The sequence below is a fragment of the Suillus bovinus genome (genome assembly GCF_016758785.1).
Source record: "Suillus bovinus strain UH-Sbo-P2 chromosome Unknown EDB93scaffold_83, whole genome shotgun sequence".
Lineage (NCBI taxonomy): Eukaryota > Fungi > Basidiomycota > Agaricomycetes > Boletales > Suillaceae > Suillus > Suillus bovinus.
The window spans coordinates 64,542-80,176 of NW_024542139.1; the positions used below are offsets into that span (position 1 = coordinate 64,542).

General features: G+C 46.3%; 8 protein-coding genes across 8 annotated transcripts; 2 read left to right on the forward strand and 6 right to left on the reverse strand.

Annotated features, from left to right (window-relative positions):
• Window positions 1–439: 439 nt before the first annotated feature.
• EDB93DRAFT_1308711 (uncharacterized protein) lies at window positions 440–1,066 on the reverse strand (the record flags this gene model as incomplete). Its single annotated transcript, XM_041454783.1, has 1 exon — window positions 440–1,066. The coding sequence occupies one exon, from the start codon at window positions 1,064–1,066 to the stop codon at window positions 482–484; it is 585 nt and encodes a 194-aa protein (XP_041303022.1). The 3' UTR covers window positions 440–481.
• A 460-nt stretch (window positions 1,067–1,526) lies between these two features.
• EDB93DRAFT_1051611 (uncharacterized protein) lies at window positions 1,527–1,988 on the forward strand (the record flags this gene model as incomplete). Its single annotated transcript, XM_041444690.1, has 1 exon — window positions 1,527–1,988. A coding segment is annotated over one exon (462 nt), but the record flags the coding sequence as incomplete, so codon positions are not given.
• A 787-nt stretch (window positions 1,989–2,775) lies between these two features.
• On the reverse strand, window positions 2,776–3,547 carry EDB93DRAFT_1308714 (metal-dependent hydrolase; the record flags this gene model as incomplete). The annotated part of the gene is made up of 2 exons (XM_041454784.1): window positions 2,776–3,467; window positions 3,520–3,547. The coding sequence occupies 2 exons, from the start codon at window positions 3,545–3,547 to the stop codon at window positions 2,854–2,856; spliced, it is 642 nt and encodes a 213-aa protein (XP_041303024.1). The 3' UTR covers window positions 2,776–2,853.
• Window positions 3,548–3,904: 357 nt separating this feature from the next.
• Window positions 3,905–5,368, reverse strand: EDB93DRAFT_1308726 (uncharacterized protein; the record flags this gene model as incomplete). Its single annotated transcript, XM_041454785.1, has 4 exons — window positions 3,905–4,114; window positions 4,167–4,828; window positions 4,895–4,907; window positions 4,958–5,368. The coding sequence occupies 4 exons, from the start codon at window positions 5,366–5,368 to the stop codon at window positions 3,905–3,907; spliced, it is 1,296 nt and encodes a 431-aa protein (XP_041303025.1).
• Window positions 5,369–6,603: 1,235 nt separating this feature from the next.
• Window positions 6,604–7,089, forward strand: EDB93DRAFT_1308727 (uncharacterized protein; the record flags this gene model as incomplete). The annotated part of the gene is made up of 3 exons (XM_041454786.1): window positions 6,604–6,689; window positions 6,749–6,821; window positions 6,877–7,089. The coding sequence occupies 3 exons, from the start codon at window positions 6,604–6,606 to the stop codon at window positions 7,087–7,089; spliced, it is 372 nt and encodes a 123-aa protein (XP_041303026.1).
• A 1,002-nt stretch (window positions 7,090–8,091) lies between these two features.
• Window positions 8,092–8,726, reverse strand: EDB93DRAFT_1254977 (uncharacterized protein; the record flags this gene model as incomplete). Its single annotated transcript, XM_041453707.1, has 2 exons — window positions 8,092–8,369; window positions 8,468–8,726. 2 exons carry the CDS (start codon window positions 8,724–8,726, stop codon window positions 8,092–8,094), a joined length of 537 nt encoding a protein of 178 aa, XP_041303027.1.
• Window positions 8,727–11,199: 2,473 nt separating this feature from the next.
• Window positions 11,200–12,754, reverse strand: EDB93DRAFT_1254978 (uncharacterized protein; the record flags this gene model as incomplete). Its single annotated transcript, XM_041453708.1, has 5 exons — window positions 11,200–11,514; window positions 11,573–12,170; window positions 12,228–12,301; window positions 12,360–12,427; window positions 12,484–12,754. 5 exons carry the CDS (start codon window positions 12,752–12,754, stop codon window positions 11,200–11,202), a joined length of 1,326 nt encoding a protein of 441 aa, XP_041303028.1.
• A 1,586-nt stretch (window positions 12,755–14,340) lies between these two features.
• EDB93DRAFT_1054550 (P-loop containing nucleoside triphosphate hydrolase protein) lies at window positions 14,341–14,707 on the reverse strand (the record flags this gene model as incomplete). The annotated part of the gene is made up of 3 exons (XM_041444735.1): window positions 14,341–14,386; window positions 14,435–14,515; window positions 14,568–14,707. Coding segments are annotated over 3 exons (267 nt in total), but the record flags the coding sequence as incomplete, so codon positions are not given.
• Window positions 14,708–15,635: the final 928 nt, after the last annotated feature.

Below are 15,635 nucleotides of genomic sequence, written 5' to 3' on the forward strand. Positions count from 1 at the left end.
ATAAGTCTCAGTTTCTGGAAAGAACTCTTATTGACGAAGCGTGTACCTAACAGGTAAGAATAACTACGCTGAGTCAGTTAGGTGTAACAATAACAATAAAGGTATAGACTCACGTCTCAGTTTCTGGAAAGAACTGAGACGCTCGTAACGTTTGGGCGCTGGTATTAATACGGTAAGCGCTCTCGATTATTTTGAAGGTGAAAATTTACTTTGGACCATTTCGGTCCCAACGTCAACAGGTACTCCCTGTTCCTTCCGTCCCCGACCTCCCTCGACCAATGACTTGCGCTCGTACCTGCTACTTGTCATTTCCTACTCGTCATCTCGTGCCTGTCCATCGGGTCTCTCGGTCTTCTTCGACTCTGGCGCTTCGGATGCCAACAATAATTTCTTGCTTCTCCAAAACGTGTTCAAACTTCCAACCATAAGGTATAAAGTAATGGCAGGTTGTGATAACTGCGTCGAAAATATGTGAAAGTTCTTATGGAGACCATGCGAGCATAGATGTAAAGTCTAGTTTCAGAGTCTCCATAACAAGGTAAGGCACCGCAACTGGAATTTCAGAGGATATGTGACTCACATACAATTCTTCATCAAGTTGATCATCCTCGCCATCAGGATCATCTGACGAGAAACCTTCATCTTCCTCGCAGGAATCCCACCATTGATTCTGTAGGCCAAGCACTTTTGAGATATTCTCGTGTACGCTTTTCTGTCTTCCTTTACGTTTAAGTTGTTCATCCAATGCTCTCTGCTTCTCTTCCATCCTGCCTCCCATCCATCCTTGGCTCCGCATTGCTGCTTCGAGTAACAGTGCAGTGTCATCACGCCCTGGCAGGACGGTGTGAGCAGTCACTATATCCAGCAATGTCAACCTGTACAAAAGTGAGTTGGGGTGAGTTGCTATTCCCACATTAGTAAGAGTGAATACGACACAGCGAAGAAAACACCTCGACTTAAATCCCATGAAAGGGCCGGTATAGATCAGACACGGACGAGTCTGAGCGGGAGATGGACTGATGTTCTGGAGTGTCATGTCGACTCGGAGGTGCTTTTGATTGTTCATGACAGACTGGTAGAGAAGAAAGATAGTATCAGTTCAGGTGTCGCATAGAGTCAGTCAAGCTGGAGATGGATGAAACTAAGAGTGAAATGTGTTGATTTGGTGCGGGTGCGGCAGTAATGCGTTAGTGGTGCGGCAAAATACCTGAGCCTCAACTTGAAGGCTCTGCTCTGTAGCGGTCCGGTAATCCCGGTACAACATACGTCTGGCATCGAGGCTAGACACAATGTGTTCAAACCCTTGTCAGCTTGCAATGCACTTAAAGCAAGATCAAAGAAACCCCACCAGCATTGGTCGCCGTTTCCTAGCTGCACTCTTTCGTCCTTTCATGTCAGAGGCCCCTGCTCAACTCCCTCAACTCCGGTTCAACCCACCTGATGGGAACATCACCACCCCTGTGACAGAATGGTGGTCCTTGATGGCCGATCACTGGGATGGGGGAGAACAGAATCTGTATCTGAAATGTTCATTGTGTCGCATCGAATTTTGCAAGTGTTCGAATGGAGCGCATCATGAGTTCCTTGTGTTTTTTTTTGGACATTGGGTAGACGGTTGTTCTGCGGAAGCGGTAATTTGTGCAGACCGCACTTTCCGCACGCAAGACGACAATTCCTCTAAACAGTTCCATGGACTCGTCTCACATTCATCATCTGATCCTAGCCCTGCCCTCGACTCTGTATCCATGGTTGGTTCTCCTCATGATGCAAAGCCACGCCTCATCCAGAGCCACAGACCCTACACTACACTATGCACACTCCGATTCTCTCCATCTTCCGCACCTTGTGCGCTTGAAGTTTCTACTGTTATATTTCTCATACATCAACTAGCCCCAGCGTATGATCTCATTGGCAGCCAATGCTTCTGGTTTGCAGACACTGTGTGGAGGAGTCTGAAAGCACTTTTCCCCATCAATCAAGAACTCTGTGAACAACCACAGTTTGCGCGCTCGTTATGGCGCGTTGATAGTAGGACCTTCAGACTCGAGTGTCAAGGATGTGTTTGATGCTTACAAGTCAGAGTGGCAGAAGGTGTTGAAAAGGGTTGAGCAGGTTAAACAGTACCATGAAGCTGAACTAGCACAGGTGAGCTATTTCTCAGCAAATAGTCTTTTATTGAGGGTCGTTTTTCTTCGCAGGTTCTGCAGCGTGGTCGTGCTGAAGGTCTCACTGAAGGTCGTGCTGAAGGTCTCACTGAAGGTCGCGCTGAATGACAAACTGAAATCGAGCAGATGCAGGCTGAACTTGCGCGATTGCATGCACTTATGGGGGTTGCAGCTTCTGAAGGCACCAGAAACTAATATTTGGTATCTTCTCGCCACCAATCACTTACACACTTTTTCACTTTGTTCTCATCTATCTGTATATACCATGATGGTTGGTTTGTATTGACGAGGGTGCAGCTTGCACAAATATCTGGAACTCCTGGTTATTCTCTGGCACGTTATCATATCTAGCATACCATCAGTTACTCATCATTACCCTGGCTGTCCACGAGATCAATCTACATGCGCCCACTCACCTGTTATGTCTTGCACAACATTTGTTTGATCTGTCCATATTATTTGATGTGCAATGTTTGCTCATTCACAGGAGAATATCATGCGTCGTTTGTGCCTACATAAATCCCACGCAGAGAACCTTACTAGACATGAGAACGTGTGTAATTGTATACTTCAATCTGTATAGGCTATATTACATCGTGACCAGGGTGCAACATAGATATCAATGGAAGCATGAGATTCGAAAATTGAACTGCAACAACCAATAGTTTAGATGCCTCTCCTACCAACCTTAGGGCCGCCATTCGCTCAACCAAACATCTCTTGGTCCTGGAAGCAGACTCTGCTCCCTCCGGATGTACTGACCGTACTTCATTTCCCCAACTACCTCCCCATGGCTGAATACCACCTTACCCATGATGATTGTGTACTTCGGCCAATTCTTGAACTCGATACCCTCAAAAGGTGTATAGTCGACAGCATGGTGCAGCATCTTGTTCGTGAGCTTGAATGGCTGGAACTTTGCTTGTGGGTGCCAGATGACCAGATCAGCGTCGAAGCCAGGGGCAATGCTGCCCTTTTTCTTCAATCCGTATAGTTTGGCTGGGTTTGTGGATGTGACCTCAATGAACTTCTGTGGGGAGATGCGTCCGGAAAGGACGCCGCCAGAGAAGAGAAGCGGAATACGGGTCTCCACACCAGGCAGCCCGTTTGGGATGAGATGGAATTTTCCATATGGAAGGTTTCCGTCTTTGAGCCCTCGTTGCTTTCCATTTGGATGATTGAATTTGCTAGGGGCATGGTCTGAAGAAACAATGGTGAACGTTCTGTTCTTGACCCCAGCCCAAATAGCATCTTGGTCGGACTTATCCTCATGGATCGGAGGCGAGCATATGCACTTTGCGCCTGTGTATCATAGTCCGTAAGGCAATGAACAGAAGTGCAGAGGTTTCATCACCTTCGAAGTCTCCCTTTCTCTTTCTCATCTTGGTTCTGCCTCCCCGGGACGATTTGCACCAACGACCTACCCAAAGACATTGCCACAATGCCCGATTCACACAGCCTCGCAGCCCAGTAGTCAATACGGTCAGCACGCCGCCATACCCACCCTGGGTGCAGCTGAACAGTGCGAAGTCCAGGACAAGTACGGTTCCATGCGATTTACGGGCAGAAGAACATGATTAGCGCCAGGAACACAATCAAGAGAGAACAAAGCAGACATATGATAAGTTCACGAGTGTAATCGTCAAATGGCTCCAACATTCGAGGTTCTTCGGACTCAGGATCAGACTTGCATTTAGATTAGAGATGTAATAGACATTTACCTTGCTCGTCCATAAAGTCTATGGCAAGGAAGGCAGCTGCTGCAGGCTGAGAACACCCTCCATTAGCGTATTGTTGATACCAGGGGCACCGCATAAGGTATCGTCATCACGCTTCCTTGCTTCAAGGACACTTTGAGGGGGTGGGAGAAGTGGAATATGGAAGATGTGTGCGGATATGAGGTGTGGAAGAGTGTATAGTGTACGCGAACCCATACCGAGTATAGTATCCTGAAAGTGGGTCGGGAATGGAGAGACAAGAAATGAGAGAAATGTAACACACCTCGCTTGGCCCTCCTCTTGCATACCTCACTTGTAACTTAGTTAAATTGGGAAAATGCACGACGATGGCCAGCACGACTTCATCATCCCACTCCCCTACGAACAGTGAGAGCTCTTGGACCCTCGACAAGTGAGAGTGCACTTCTATAAATGCTTGGTAGAGTGGCGTCAGCATGGCCTCGTCGCGGATATCAAGCTTGATGATGCTGCGTCCGGAACAGATAGAAGATATGGCAGATAAAGGGGCAGAAATAGCACAGAGGGTTGGAAGAGCGCTCGGTGATAGTGAAAGGGTAGGGACGTGGTTTCGCAAGATGAGAGTGTGGAGGGAGGGAAGAGTCTCGAGGAACGAGATAAAGCCTGGGGGAACTCTAGAACAGTATTTATGGATAGGGAACTTTACGTTGAGAGTAGTGAGTTGTGGAGGTGGGGAGGAAGACGTGAAAACGCGATATAACCAGACAGTGTGGTCATATGTGAGAGTGCGGATGGTGGGGACTTGCGCAAGCATTCGTAGACGAGTGCGAGGATTGCGAGGGTTGGTGTCATCATCATTAGATGGGAAGACAGCGCAGATATCGAGGAGGGTAAGTGATTGAAGTTTCAGAGAAGTGTGATCAACATCTATATAGATACCAGCGAAGTGAACAGTGCAGTGTACGACTGCTAAATCACGCAAGTGTGGAAGGTCACGCAGAATGGAGTGTAAATCTCATGGGAGAAGCATACCACGGAAGACGAGCTGTCTGAGCGAAGTAAAGATGTCACTTGGGTAAGGAGATTTTCGTAGACAGTAGTGTCGGCAAGGAAGCGTGGTTGGTAGGCATCCTTGATTTGGAAGAAGCAATACCAGTTTGTTTGCCGGTTGAGGGGAATGGGTGTCCAGTCGTCAGCTTCCGCCAGGGAGATGGCTTCTTTTAGTTGCTCCACAGGACGTTCCACGAGGGGGGATATACCAAGAAGAAGAGCACGTGGTAAAGGTTGGATGGAAGACAACGCTGAGCATGCTGCTACAAACAATGTTGGAGACGTCAGAATCAGATGCTTGTAAAGAAGACGAATAGCGATTACATGAAAGCTCTTCGAGGTCAAAACAACATTACGAAGTGACTGTGAAGGTAGATATTCGAAAATTGAAAGCCAGAGTTCATTTGAAAGTGTCATTGAATAGATGACTGTCGATGAAGATGCAGGTGTAGACATTCATAGACAAAATCTTCACATGCAAGATCTCGGGACTTGAGTACTATGATAAAGCAAAGTTATAAGGTTGTGCTTCTGTTTCGTCGTATCACATGACTGACCAATGTTTCGGACTAGAAAGCTTGAAAGACTGTTAACGCCAAGACAAAGACACGTGTCGAGTGAAATGCAAGTCAGATGGGAATCTGAGGAGAGATGGAGGATAGTTGTGATATCAATGAGACTTGTTAAGATACACGTTAGACATGGATAGTACATATTGGTTTATATTTAAGGCATATCATGGAGATGGTCAAAAGGATAAAGGTACTAGTCGACCAGTAACTACTGATCAAAATACAAACAAATAATATTCAAGTTGAAACTCTCATCATGCACTGTCAAGTGTGCAATGCTTTCATTCGTTTATGTTCTGCTCATGGGCTGTGACAATGCAATGCAACCACATCTAGTTTATGGTGAGGGACTTGAACTTGAGCTTTGGTAAGACTTTGCTACGGAGGCGCGGACCAGCCTTGAAGGGCAGGAGTCATTTCACTTACCAGTATCAAGAGGACCTGCAGGATCTTTGCATCACCATCGAGATCAAGCTGATTCAGTTATCTCCAACAATTCTAAGGCCTACGGTGCACGCCATTGGAGACTTGGAGCGGGCAAAGACTTGCTGCAGACCCGGGTTGGAGGATAGTGGCTGAGATGAAGGTTCTCCATCCAGAAACTAAGTGCTTCACCCATCGCAATACCTTTCTTGGTTGCATGGAACATGTTGAATCCATGTATCAGGATCAATCTTCGAATCTGTGGCCCGGACACATCATGTTCTAATGAATTGGGGACCGGAGGAAAGACCGATGGCACTCAAAAACATCAACGACACAAGTCAGGACTCATTTCGATCTTTGTGATGTTGTCAGCTCTTTGTATCCATATGTGGTGTGTCTGGTTGCTCATCAGCACAAAGTTAACTTAAAGTCAGCCCCACACCTTTAGATCAGGGTTCAACTGATGTAGTCACCGTCCTCGACTGGATGATATATGAGAGCATCGTTCACCATTCCCTCCAAAAAGCTTCTTAACCCAAATGCAAAATCATCTGCACCAACACGTGTATTTTCGTCGGTCGGCTTGGCCACTCGCTAGGACATAACACCAAACACAAAGTCCTTGTTCCTGCATTTAGCATGGTGCTGAATGATTCGTTCATCTAAGCTCACGTGGCAGGTGTTATGGCATTCATGGCAATCACGGAGTGCTTCAATGTTGATGATGTGGCCAGTAGAGTCATTTCAGCTGTTGTAGGTGCTACGTTGGATAACGAAAGGTGAGTCTACAGGTCTTGTTCTACTGATTTGTTGTATGTTGATGGCTGCAAATCTGTAGGTTGGTTTGTGATCAGGCATTCAAGGCTGTCAAGCTTTTCATCAAGCGTTTAGAGGCTCACACTTTGACTGTGGTAGGTCTATTGTGTATGATCCAGTTTGTATTGCCTATATACATATTTACCACAGCTGGAGACAGCCTTCACAGAAGACAGCGGAGAGGATTTACCTGCGAGGCTTCCAGGTGCATTCACCCAGGCTGGGCTTGCAACAGGCGCAGCAGCTGCTCTCACAGGGCGGGCTGTGTCGTCCCTTGGCAAAAAGGCACATTTTATTTTGTTTATCAAAACTGATAGCTTACGATATCCACCGCTCAGCTTGCCTCTGCTGACGTGCAAATGACGATTTCGAGTACCATCAACTCATCAATATTGGCACTAAACATCAACTGAGTTTACAAAGACCCAACCCAAACGAAACACCCACCACACTTGCTTCCACGCCTAAGAGATCAAACTTAGTTTTTATAGCTCTTCCTCAATTTGCTAGCATTATTGGGGACAAAAAGAATTCGCTTTCCTTCATAACATACATGTCAAAAGGTCACCATCATCATCATTTTCAATACCAAACATTATGCGACTTGGCACGCACCTCACTTCCGAAGGATCTCCAAAACCTCTACAGCGCCTTCAAACATCCATGTGTCGTATCTGTCAATTAGGAGGGAGTATTCTGGGCGGGCTGTGAGGTGTGTGGGCAGAATGGATTAGCATCGAGAGAATGACCCAGACTCTCGGAGAGTGAGGGATCTTGTGTTGGAATTATTCATATGCTCAATATATTAGATTTATATCAGCAAACCCCTCCTAAGCTAATTAGACACCAGCTATTAGTATGTATGGCTGATGCTTATTCCCCGTCGTAATATATAATGTCCTCGAGGTGCCCACAAGCATGCATAGTGTCCTTTAAAATTAGGTTAGGTGCGCGGATGTAACTTCCGCGTGAAGATCTATCTGATAGGTGGGAGAAGATAGAATTACTGAGACAAAACAAAGTAAGAACATACAGAATTGGTGACAAGCGGGGTGGTGGAGTAATGTGACAAACGGGCCAAATATATGTAAAAGTAAGAATGGAAGATACAAAGAAAAATCATTTCCTATCCTCTCCAACACCTCCTCGTTCAGTTTCCATCAAACAGCATGTTGTTGATGTCAACGAGACATGCAAGAATAGCTGGGTAATGGGACGAGCAAAATTGTGGTAGAGTAGGTGCAAGTTAAAAACGTAGCGGGTATGAGGCACAGATTGAAAGACGAGTTTGATCATGGTGAACGGATGAGGGTGCCGTTGATGTCGTAATGAGTGCACCACAAGGGCAAGGCATGAAAGTGAAGCTTAATGGGGTGGCTCCTGATGGTGTGCATGTGGAATGGTAGGTGGAGTGTCAGCTGACAGGCGCATGGAGGAGGGGCGTTCAACGTGGTGGGCACTCAAGAAGTGTAAACATGAGAAAAACATGGTGCTGGCGGGGGCGCGGAAGCTAGAGAACAGATGGGGGATGGAGATGCTGGGAAAACAAATGAGGGCACTGGAAAGTTGAGATGACGAGAGCCAAGTGAGACGGCAAGGGATGCGAGTAGCTGGCGCTAATGCAAGTGCTGCTGGCCTGAAACCTGCCAGCAGTGAAGGTGAGGAGTGCAAGGTGCAATTTGAGGGATGATGGGGTGCTCCATCGAGGTCGAAAGATGGCGAGTAGTAGAAAATGACGAACCCTTTAGTTTCCTGACCAGGAAACTGTATGGAACAGCAGCGAGGAATGAGTGCGTGACACCTTCAAAAGTCTGAAGATGAGTTTCAAGCTCGGGGATACCATACGTAACACCATGAATGATGTCGATAACCTTGATGCAACTGACAAGGTGCATAGAGTTACTGTCGATGATGTCTAGATCATCAGTGCGGTACCAGCCACCCTCGATAAAGCTTGAAGATGTAGCCTCGTGGTTTTTGTAATAGCATACAAAAGGCATCGGTCTGCGAACCTGAAGCTCACCTACAAAAATAACAGCAAGATTATATGGATCGCAGATGGAATACGATCACAGCACTCACGTTCTGTCAACAGGCGCAGCAAGGTATGGGATCATGAGCATAGGTTAAGTACTAGAGACCGTCAAGGCGTGTACCCACTGTCAACAGGCCAGCGGCAGCAAGGTGCTAGGGGGATCATGGGCTTGGGCTGAGGATTAGGAGCCACAAGGCACTTACAATCTGTCAACGGACGAGCAGTAAGTCATGAAGATCATGAGCATGTGTCAAGGACTAGAGACCATCAAGCCGCTTGCGTTCTGTCCACAGGCAAGCAGCAGCAAGGAGATCTTGAGAATGGGTCGTGGCCTAGAAACCATCAAGATGCATACATCCTGTCAACAGGCAAGCAACAGCAAGGTATGGAGATTGTCAAAACGATAGCCAGTATTCGAAGATCCTGGGACTTCTGCTCGTATGTAAATGCTACTGTCTGTATGGATATGTGACTATGGTACCTCTGCTGCGGCATCCTCATTGATCCTGCGAAGGTAATCGAGAGAGAATCTATGTGAACGTGTCAGCGTCTCAATCTCTCAAGCTCGCCACTTCTCTATAGACTTAGAGAAACGAAAACTAGAAAATACATTTAGCAATGGTATCCAGGAGTGACGGATACAGCTCACCAGTCAGTAATAGAGTATTGCTCAGACATGCATAAGTGATCATAAGGATAGGTCTGAACACAAGGCCAAATTCAACTGACGATGTAAATTCATTCTCATAGATCAGCACCAGAAGAACGAGAGCTTACAAGCTTTAATGGTCAGACCGAAAGTGATTCCGGCTCAACCTGGAGAAGCCAAAATAAACAAAAGAAGAACATCATAAAGACCACTGCACTTACTACATCCATACTATGCAAACCTCTAAGCATTTGCTCCTGCTGGTATAATTATATGCATCTGGGCCCTGCAACCCCAATCACTCTGTAGATAGCCATGAGAACTCAGCAAGGACGGACAGGAAAGACACACCTCACTGCTCGTCTCAAGCAGCCTTCGTAAACTGATAGAAGATGTGGAAATCGCGCTCGTTCTCTAACTGCCAACCACTCAAGCTTTAGATAATTCATCATCTGAGTCCCGTTCAGCTCGCTGCGAGTATTGAACATGATCTCTGTATATTTACACTGTCAGACCACGAAATCAAGATCAAGGTACATATGTAAAACAATTGTTCACGCACATGATGACTTGAATTGTATACTTCCATCCTTCCCTCCTGACATGGCTTGCATGATGCAGTCTCGCCGGTCTCGCCAGATATAAGAACATATTGGTATGCATCCATGTTAATAGATTCTGCGATGCTGAATACATGCAGAGGAACCTTGAGTCGATTCTTGCCCTTGTACTTCTGAAGGTTGAAGGTTTTCATGCATATAGATCTGAGAGGCATTTCACCCTGACTTGAATGTTAGCCTGAGAAACCAGAATTTGAACAGGCCCAAGTCTCACCTCTACTAAAAGGATTTGCAGATATCAATACGCCGCCAATAAAAGTATAGATATCTCCAGCGGTCCAACGCTTGTCAAGGTTGTCGCCGATAATTGTCAGAAGTGTTATATTGGATACCTTGACTTCGGCTTGATTCTTGTTGAACCCCGGGGCCTTATTTCCAGTCTGCCTGTTTGTACCGAGATCATGGCTGTCCATAGTGTGACAATGCCTGACAACGCACCTTGACAGCTTTACTAGTAGTCGGCCTACCTGACTAGGGCGGCAATCTTCCTGCCCGCTTTTTGAAGTTTTGGCATTCAAGTTAGCCTACACGGCATGCCGATTAATCATTCAGCATTTCAAGGCAACTTGGATCTCACCATGGCTGATGCGCCTTAGCTTAAATGAGAGTTACTGGAAGAAGTCCGCACTGCACAGGCACAGTGGAGAACGGCAATGTTGCCCGCAAGTAATGGTATTGGTATGGTTGTAAGTTATATCCATACAACCCTTCCCACGGATCGGCGAGGGAATACAGGTCAAATTCTTGGTGAACATCCGAAGGCGAACAGATTGCTTGAAATACTTAATGCTACTACCATACTACTGCCATACTACTGCCATACTACTGCCATACTACTACCATACTACTAGTACAGTAACTGTAGTAAAAATGCGAAACAAATTACAAGATGATATGATGAAAGTCCAAGTCCCTGAATAATAGTGGTGGTAACGTGATATGAAATGATATTATCTTCAGCGATGGCGCGGCGCACCACCACCACTTGTGGTATTACGCCCCTTACTCCTACCCGCACACTTAGGACTGGCGAGTGATTGGAGGGATGTATGGAAATCCTGGATGTCATCTGACTCGGATTTCTCAAGCTCGACTGAGTTGATCTGTGCACAATCACTGCGACAACTCGAAGCATGGCCCCAAGTCCCACTCCCGCGCTTGAGGCGCGGTCAAAGGACCATGTGAAAGACCGGAAGCTCCTTTGAGTAAATCTGCGCGGCATGGGCATCACGCTTTGCGAGTTCGACTACACGCTGCTCCATGTACCATGCCATGTAGCGGTGATGAGCTGTTTCGGACATAGCCCCCGCAATTGTCGTGACAATTTCATCGTTATCGAGTATGAAAGGGGGTGCTCGCATGGCATTGGCATCGACGTGAGGGTTCATTCCCTGAGAGAGACTGATGAGCTGCTCCCTGATCGCCCAAACGCCCTTCTGGATCATTGCGTGTAGTGCAATCATATCTTCTACGGGATATAAAGTCTATAATAAATACAAGTTAGTCAAATGCAACCCATCAGAGCACAAAAGTAAATATTACCCCGCACGCGACCAAGTTCCTGTCCGTTGTATCAAGGTCGATAGGCTCCACCCCATGCACCCATACTTCAAACCGAATTGACCGTATTGAGCACCAAGTATGGCCCTCAACCTTAACCGGGTTGTCGAGGGCTGGCAGTGTGCCTGTAGCGCTGTTGAAAATGTCCGATGAGCGTGGCGACGTCTCCCGCAACATAGACATCGCACACGACTTCTTCTTTGGCGAACGATACCCGGTGATTTCGTCAACCTCGGCCATGATCGCCATCAATAAACCAGGGTTTAGTTTTATGGTGTTTCTGAACTTCTTCAATAATGTGCGCCGATTTTGTGAAAGAGCAGTCTCCCTGAGAACGGAGACATAGACTTTCTTTGTGATGCTAGTCATATCCTGGATGGAAACTCTTAAATCCGGAATGATGGGGTTGTTCGAGGACGTCTCTGTATTGCATAAAACACGAACATTTAGTAATAAACGGTTGAAGTCAATAGACCGGAAGAAGCATATAAATGCGGCGTGAAATGGGACCAATGGGGCTTCGTGAACAGCGGATGGCATCTCTACTATTAAGATATTTTCCTCGGCAATATAGCTTAACCTGTTGCAGTAGTATGCAACGTAAGAACCAGTTGGTAACGGTCGAACTCGGACTCACCTTGTTTTCAGCCTGCTCTCCTCGAGAAAGTATGCTAACAGTTCGTATTGCTTGGGCTTGATACCAGAAAATTCCTGGGACAAATTATGATGAAATCGACGCCACTATGAGTAGTAAAAAGCTGACGCTTACCGCACACTCGGCTTTAGTACGACCCGATTTCCCAATAAAAATGAGTACCATCTTGCATATGTGTTCACCTTCAAGAAGAAGTAGTATCGGATTTCACATGTTCAGATTAGTGAATAGTACGTACCTATTGTTGAGATGTCGGATTTGTCCCGAGCAAAACGACTGAAGCTGTCCAGTAGACAACTCAACCGGTCTGATGTGCTCGTAGGAGCAGTAAGCGTAGCTGTATGATGTGCTCTCGGTGGAGCAAAACCGTGACTGCCCTCCGCCACTGGTTCAAGCTTGCGTCCAAATGCGAATCTGGACGATCTCCAACTTGAAGTTGTTGATTTCTTTTTGTATGAGGTGCGGAAGAAGGAAGGAGTAGACGATGAGGTTTTGGGCAAGGTTGGCATGGTGTGACGATTATTAAAGGCTGGAAGGGCAAAGGGCAAACTTGAAGCTGCAGGCTGGTATATAAATACCATTGAACACGATGGCAAACAATTAGTACCTGAATGATGTGCTTAGCTAATGGTGCCCCTATCAATCAACTCTCTCCTAATTTTTGTAGGGAGACAAGGTGGCGAGGCTAGATGTGCACTGTGCTAATACAGAGATCCCTGGAAAACATTAAAACTAAATTTCAAAGTAAACCTTTCACGTCGCTCACTTGATTGTCAGACGTGACTCGAGCTCGGCACATGCGGCATGCCATGACGATGACGATCGACTTGGCAGAGTCACATCAGTGAGATCATATATAATATTAATAGACACTGACCTCGAAACGGTATCACAATGATGTCAGTTGGCTAGATTGAGTAGTGATGCGGCATACCTCTGTCGGCTTGGTTCCTCCGACAATCATTACTGATGAGTCTCTCTTGCATCATCCGAGTCACAGGCCACACACTGGCAGTAGTAGTAGGAGTGGAAAATGAGAAGGTTCGAGTACTAGTAGCGAGTCCATTGCTCAGGCTGACTCGGACTTCAATTGCTTGAACTTGAATTAGCTAGTAGTAGTAGTGCCAAGAGAAAAATTGATGCACTGACTCGGACTCGGAGAGTGAGCAACGCGACCGCCGCGGCTGTGGTCTACCAGTGAGAAATGGTTGAACTTCAGCCTGAATTTCGAGTGCGGCCTTAGTGGCCTCAGGCTGGTGTCTGATTTGGAGTCAAGGCTGGAGAGGATAGAAAGCTTCCGAGTCACGGTCAACTTGAACTTGGTCACGGTGAGATTCAAAGTCTGTGATACTTACTATTTGTATGCGGCACGAACATAATCCTTAATCCGGTAATTTATCAGACTCGGAGGCACGTTCAAGTTCAACCGAGCACTGCGGCTACTCTGAATGTAGTACTAGTAGTAAGTCACGGTAGTAGTAGTCACTGGTGTGCACTATGATTGGCAAGCAGCTGTGTTGAGCACGCTCGTTTATATCATTTATTGGGTGGGTACTGTACTTCAATTTGAATGACTGAAGCTGTGAATAGTCGATCATATCACTGACCAACAGGAGGACCACCGGTGACCGTGACTGTGGTGCCGCCACCGAGTCCGAGTCAGGCAGAACTTGAACGCATCTCCAATTTTGCGAACGGACCTGCCAGACAGTCCGGCTGTTAGTTAGAGTTGGCTGACACCTAATAACTTCAATTTGATGGTCTAAGATGAGATCTTCGCATAAGATGAAAGTATTCAATACTACTACTACTACTACTACTACTACTAGCTGTCCATGTCCGACTTGGAGTCAATCCCAGGATTGCGGAACACGTGTCTCGATGTTCGGACTTGCCAGTGATCATTGATTAATTTGTCGGTCATCACACATCGCCGCATGGCGAGCCATTGTACATAAGACACGGCTGCTGCTAGATAGCTCATTAATATTGGAAGTCGCTAGTCAGACTCACAGAAATAGTGATAATAAGTATAGTATAACCAGGGACTCGGAGTGGCAAAGGTGCGGTTCAGCTCCATACATGCACGCTGAGTGGAGCGGAGATCTTTAAGACCAATTGTAGATATAGATATATCGACGCTAGAGGGGGTGAAACCCAATATTCGTCAATAGTGATGACCAACGTACCCATCAATGGTGATTGAACCGCCAGACAACTCGACAATTTGAAACAATGCGAGCATCAACGAAGATTTGCCAGCACCAATCCTAATGAAATATCACATTAGCATGTGTGTGTAGCTCCGACAAACCAGCTGACCTTCCCACAACACCTATCTTTTCGCCTCCCCTGACCTTGAATGAGATCCCCCTCAATACATTGGGAAGGCCTGGCCGATATGCCATTTTAACGTTGTTGAATTCGACCGCACCATGTCCAGGCCATTGCGCTAGGGGCTTTCATTCTTCAATCTCATGCGGAGCTTCTTGAGGCATCGTGTCGCTTGCGACATACTGCACCACTGCTCGGTGTGAGCAAAATATCATGAAATTAGTGACTCACATCGTTCCACTGAATCCATATAGTTCTGAGGCAAATGACGATTGAATAGCCTGTGTTAAAAGATAAGGAACGCCTCACCTCAACACCTGCTGCTAGTCTGGTTAACTGACTACACGTTTGTGACAGGGAGGCTTTGATACAAGATTTATCACGTGTACTTTAGTGGCGACATCGAGAGACCCACTGGTATATGTCAGCATCAACCCTATCTGGGCTGCGTTTATCCCGGAAATGTCCATCACTGCGAGAAGAGCGACCTAGCATTCGTTGAACATGAGATCACAGTTTTTGCCATCGAATAGATTCCTACAATGAAAACTAATATGCTTCCCATGATGTCCAACCTTACTGCAAGCCATCTGAGAGAAGCTAATGAACCAACAACCACTAAGATATGTATAAGGACACTTACCTCTGGTTTGTAATCATGAGGTATAGAGCTCTGTCCTCCAGATCAACGTAGTATCTCTTAGCGGCAATAAATCGCTTCATTTCTCCGTAGCTTCGAATAGTAGGAAGTCCTATCAAAGTCTCTGAAAAATGGGCATATAGAAGAGAGCAAAGCATAGCGCCTGATCATCATCATCAGCAGTGGATTTCTAGGTCAGAAACACAATAACAAACCCAGGTGTTTGACCTCACGAGCACTGGCTCGATAGAATGCGGCAAAGTAGCTATAACCAAGAACGTTGAAAGGCACAACAATAACTAGACAAGAATGAGCCATATCCTTGCAAATGATGTCTATTCACTGACCAAAGTATGGTTCAAGGACAGAGATGATCATGATAGAGGCCATAAAGCTGGACAGCATATAGACAACTG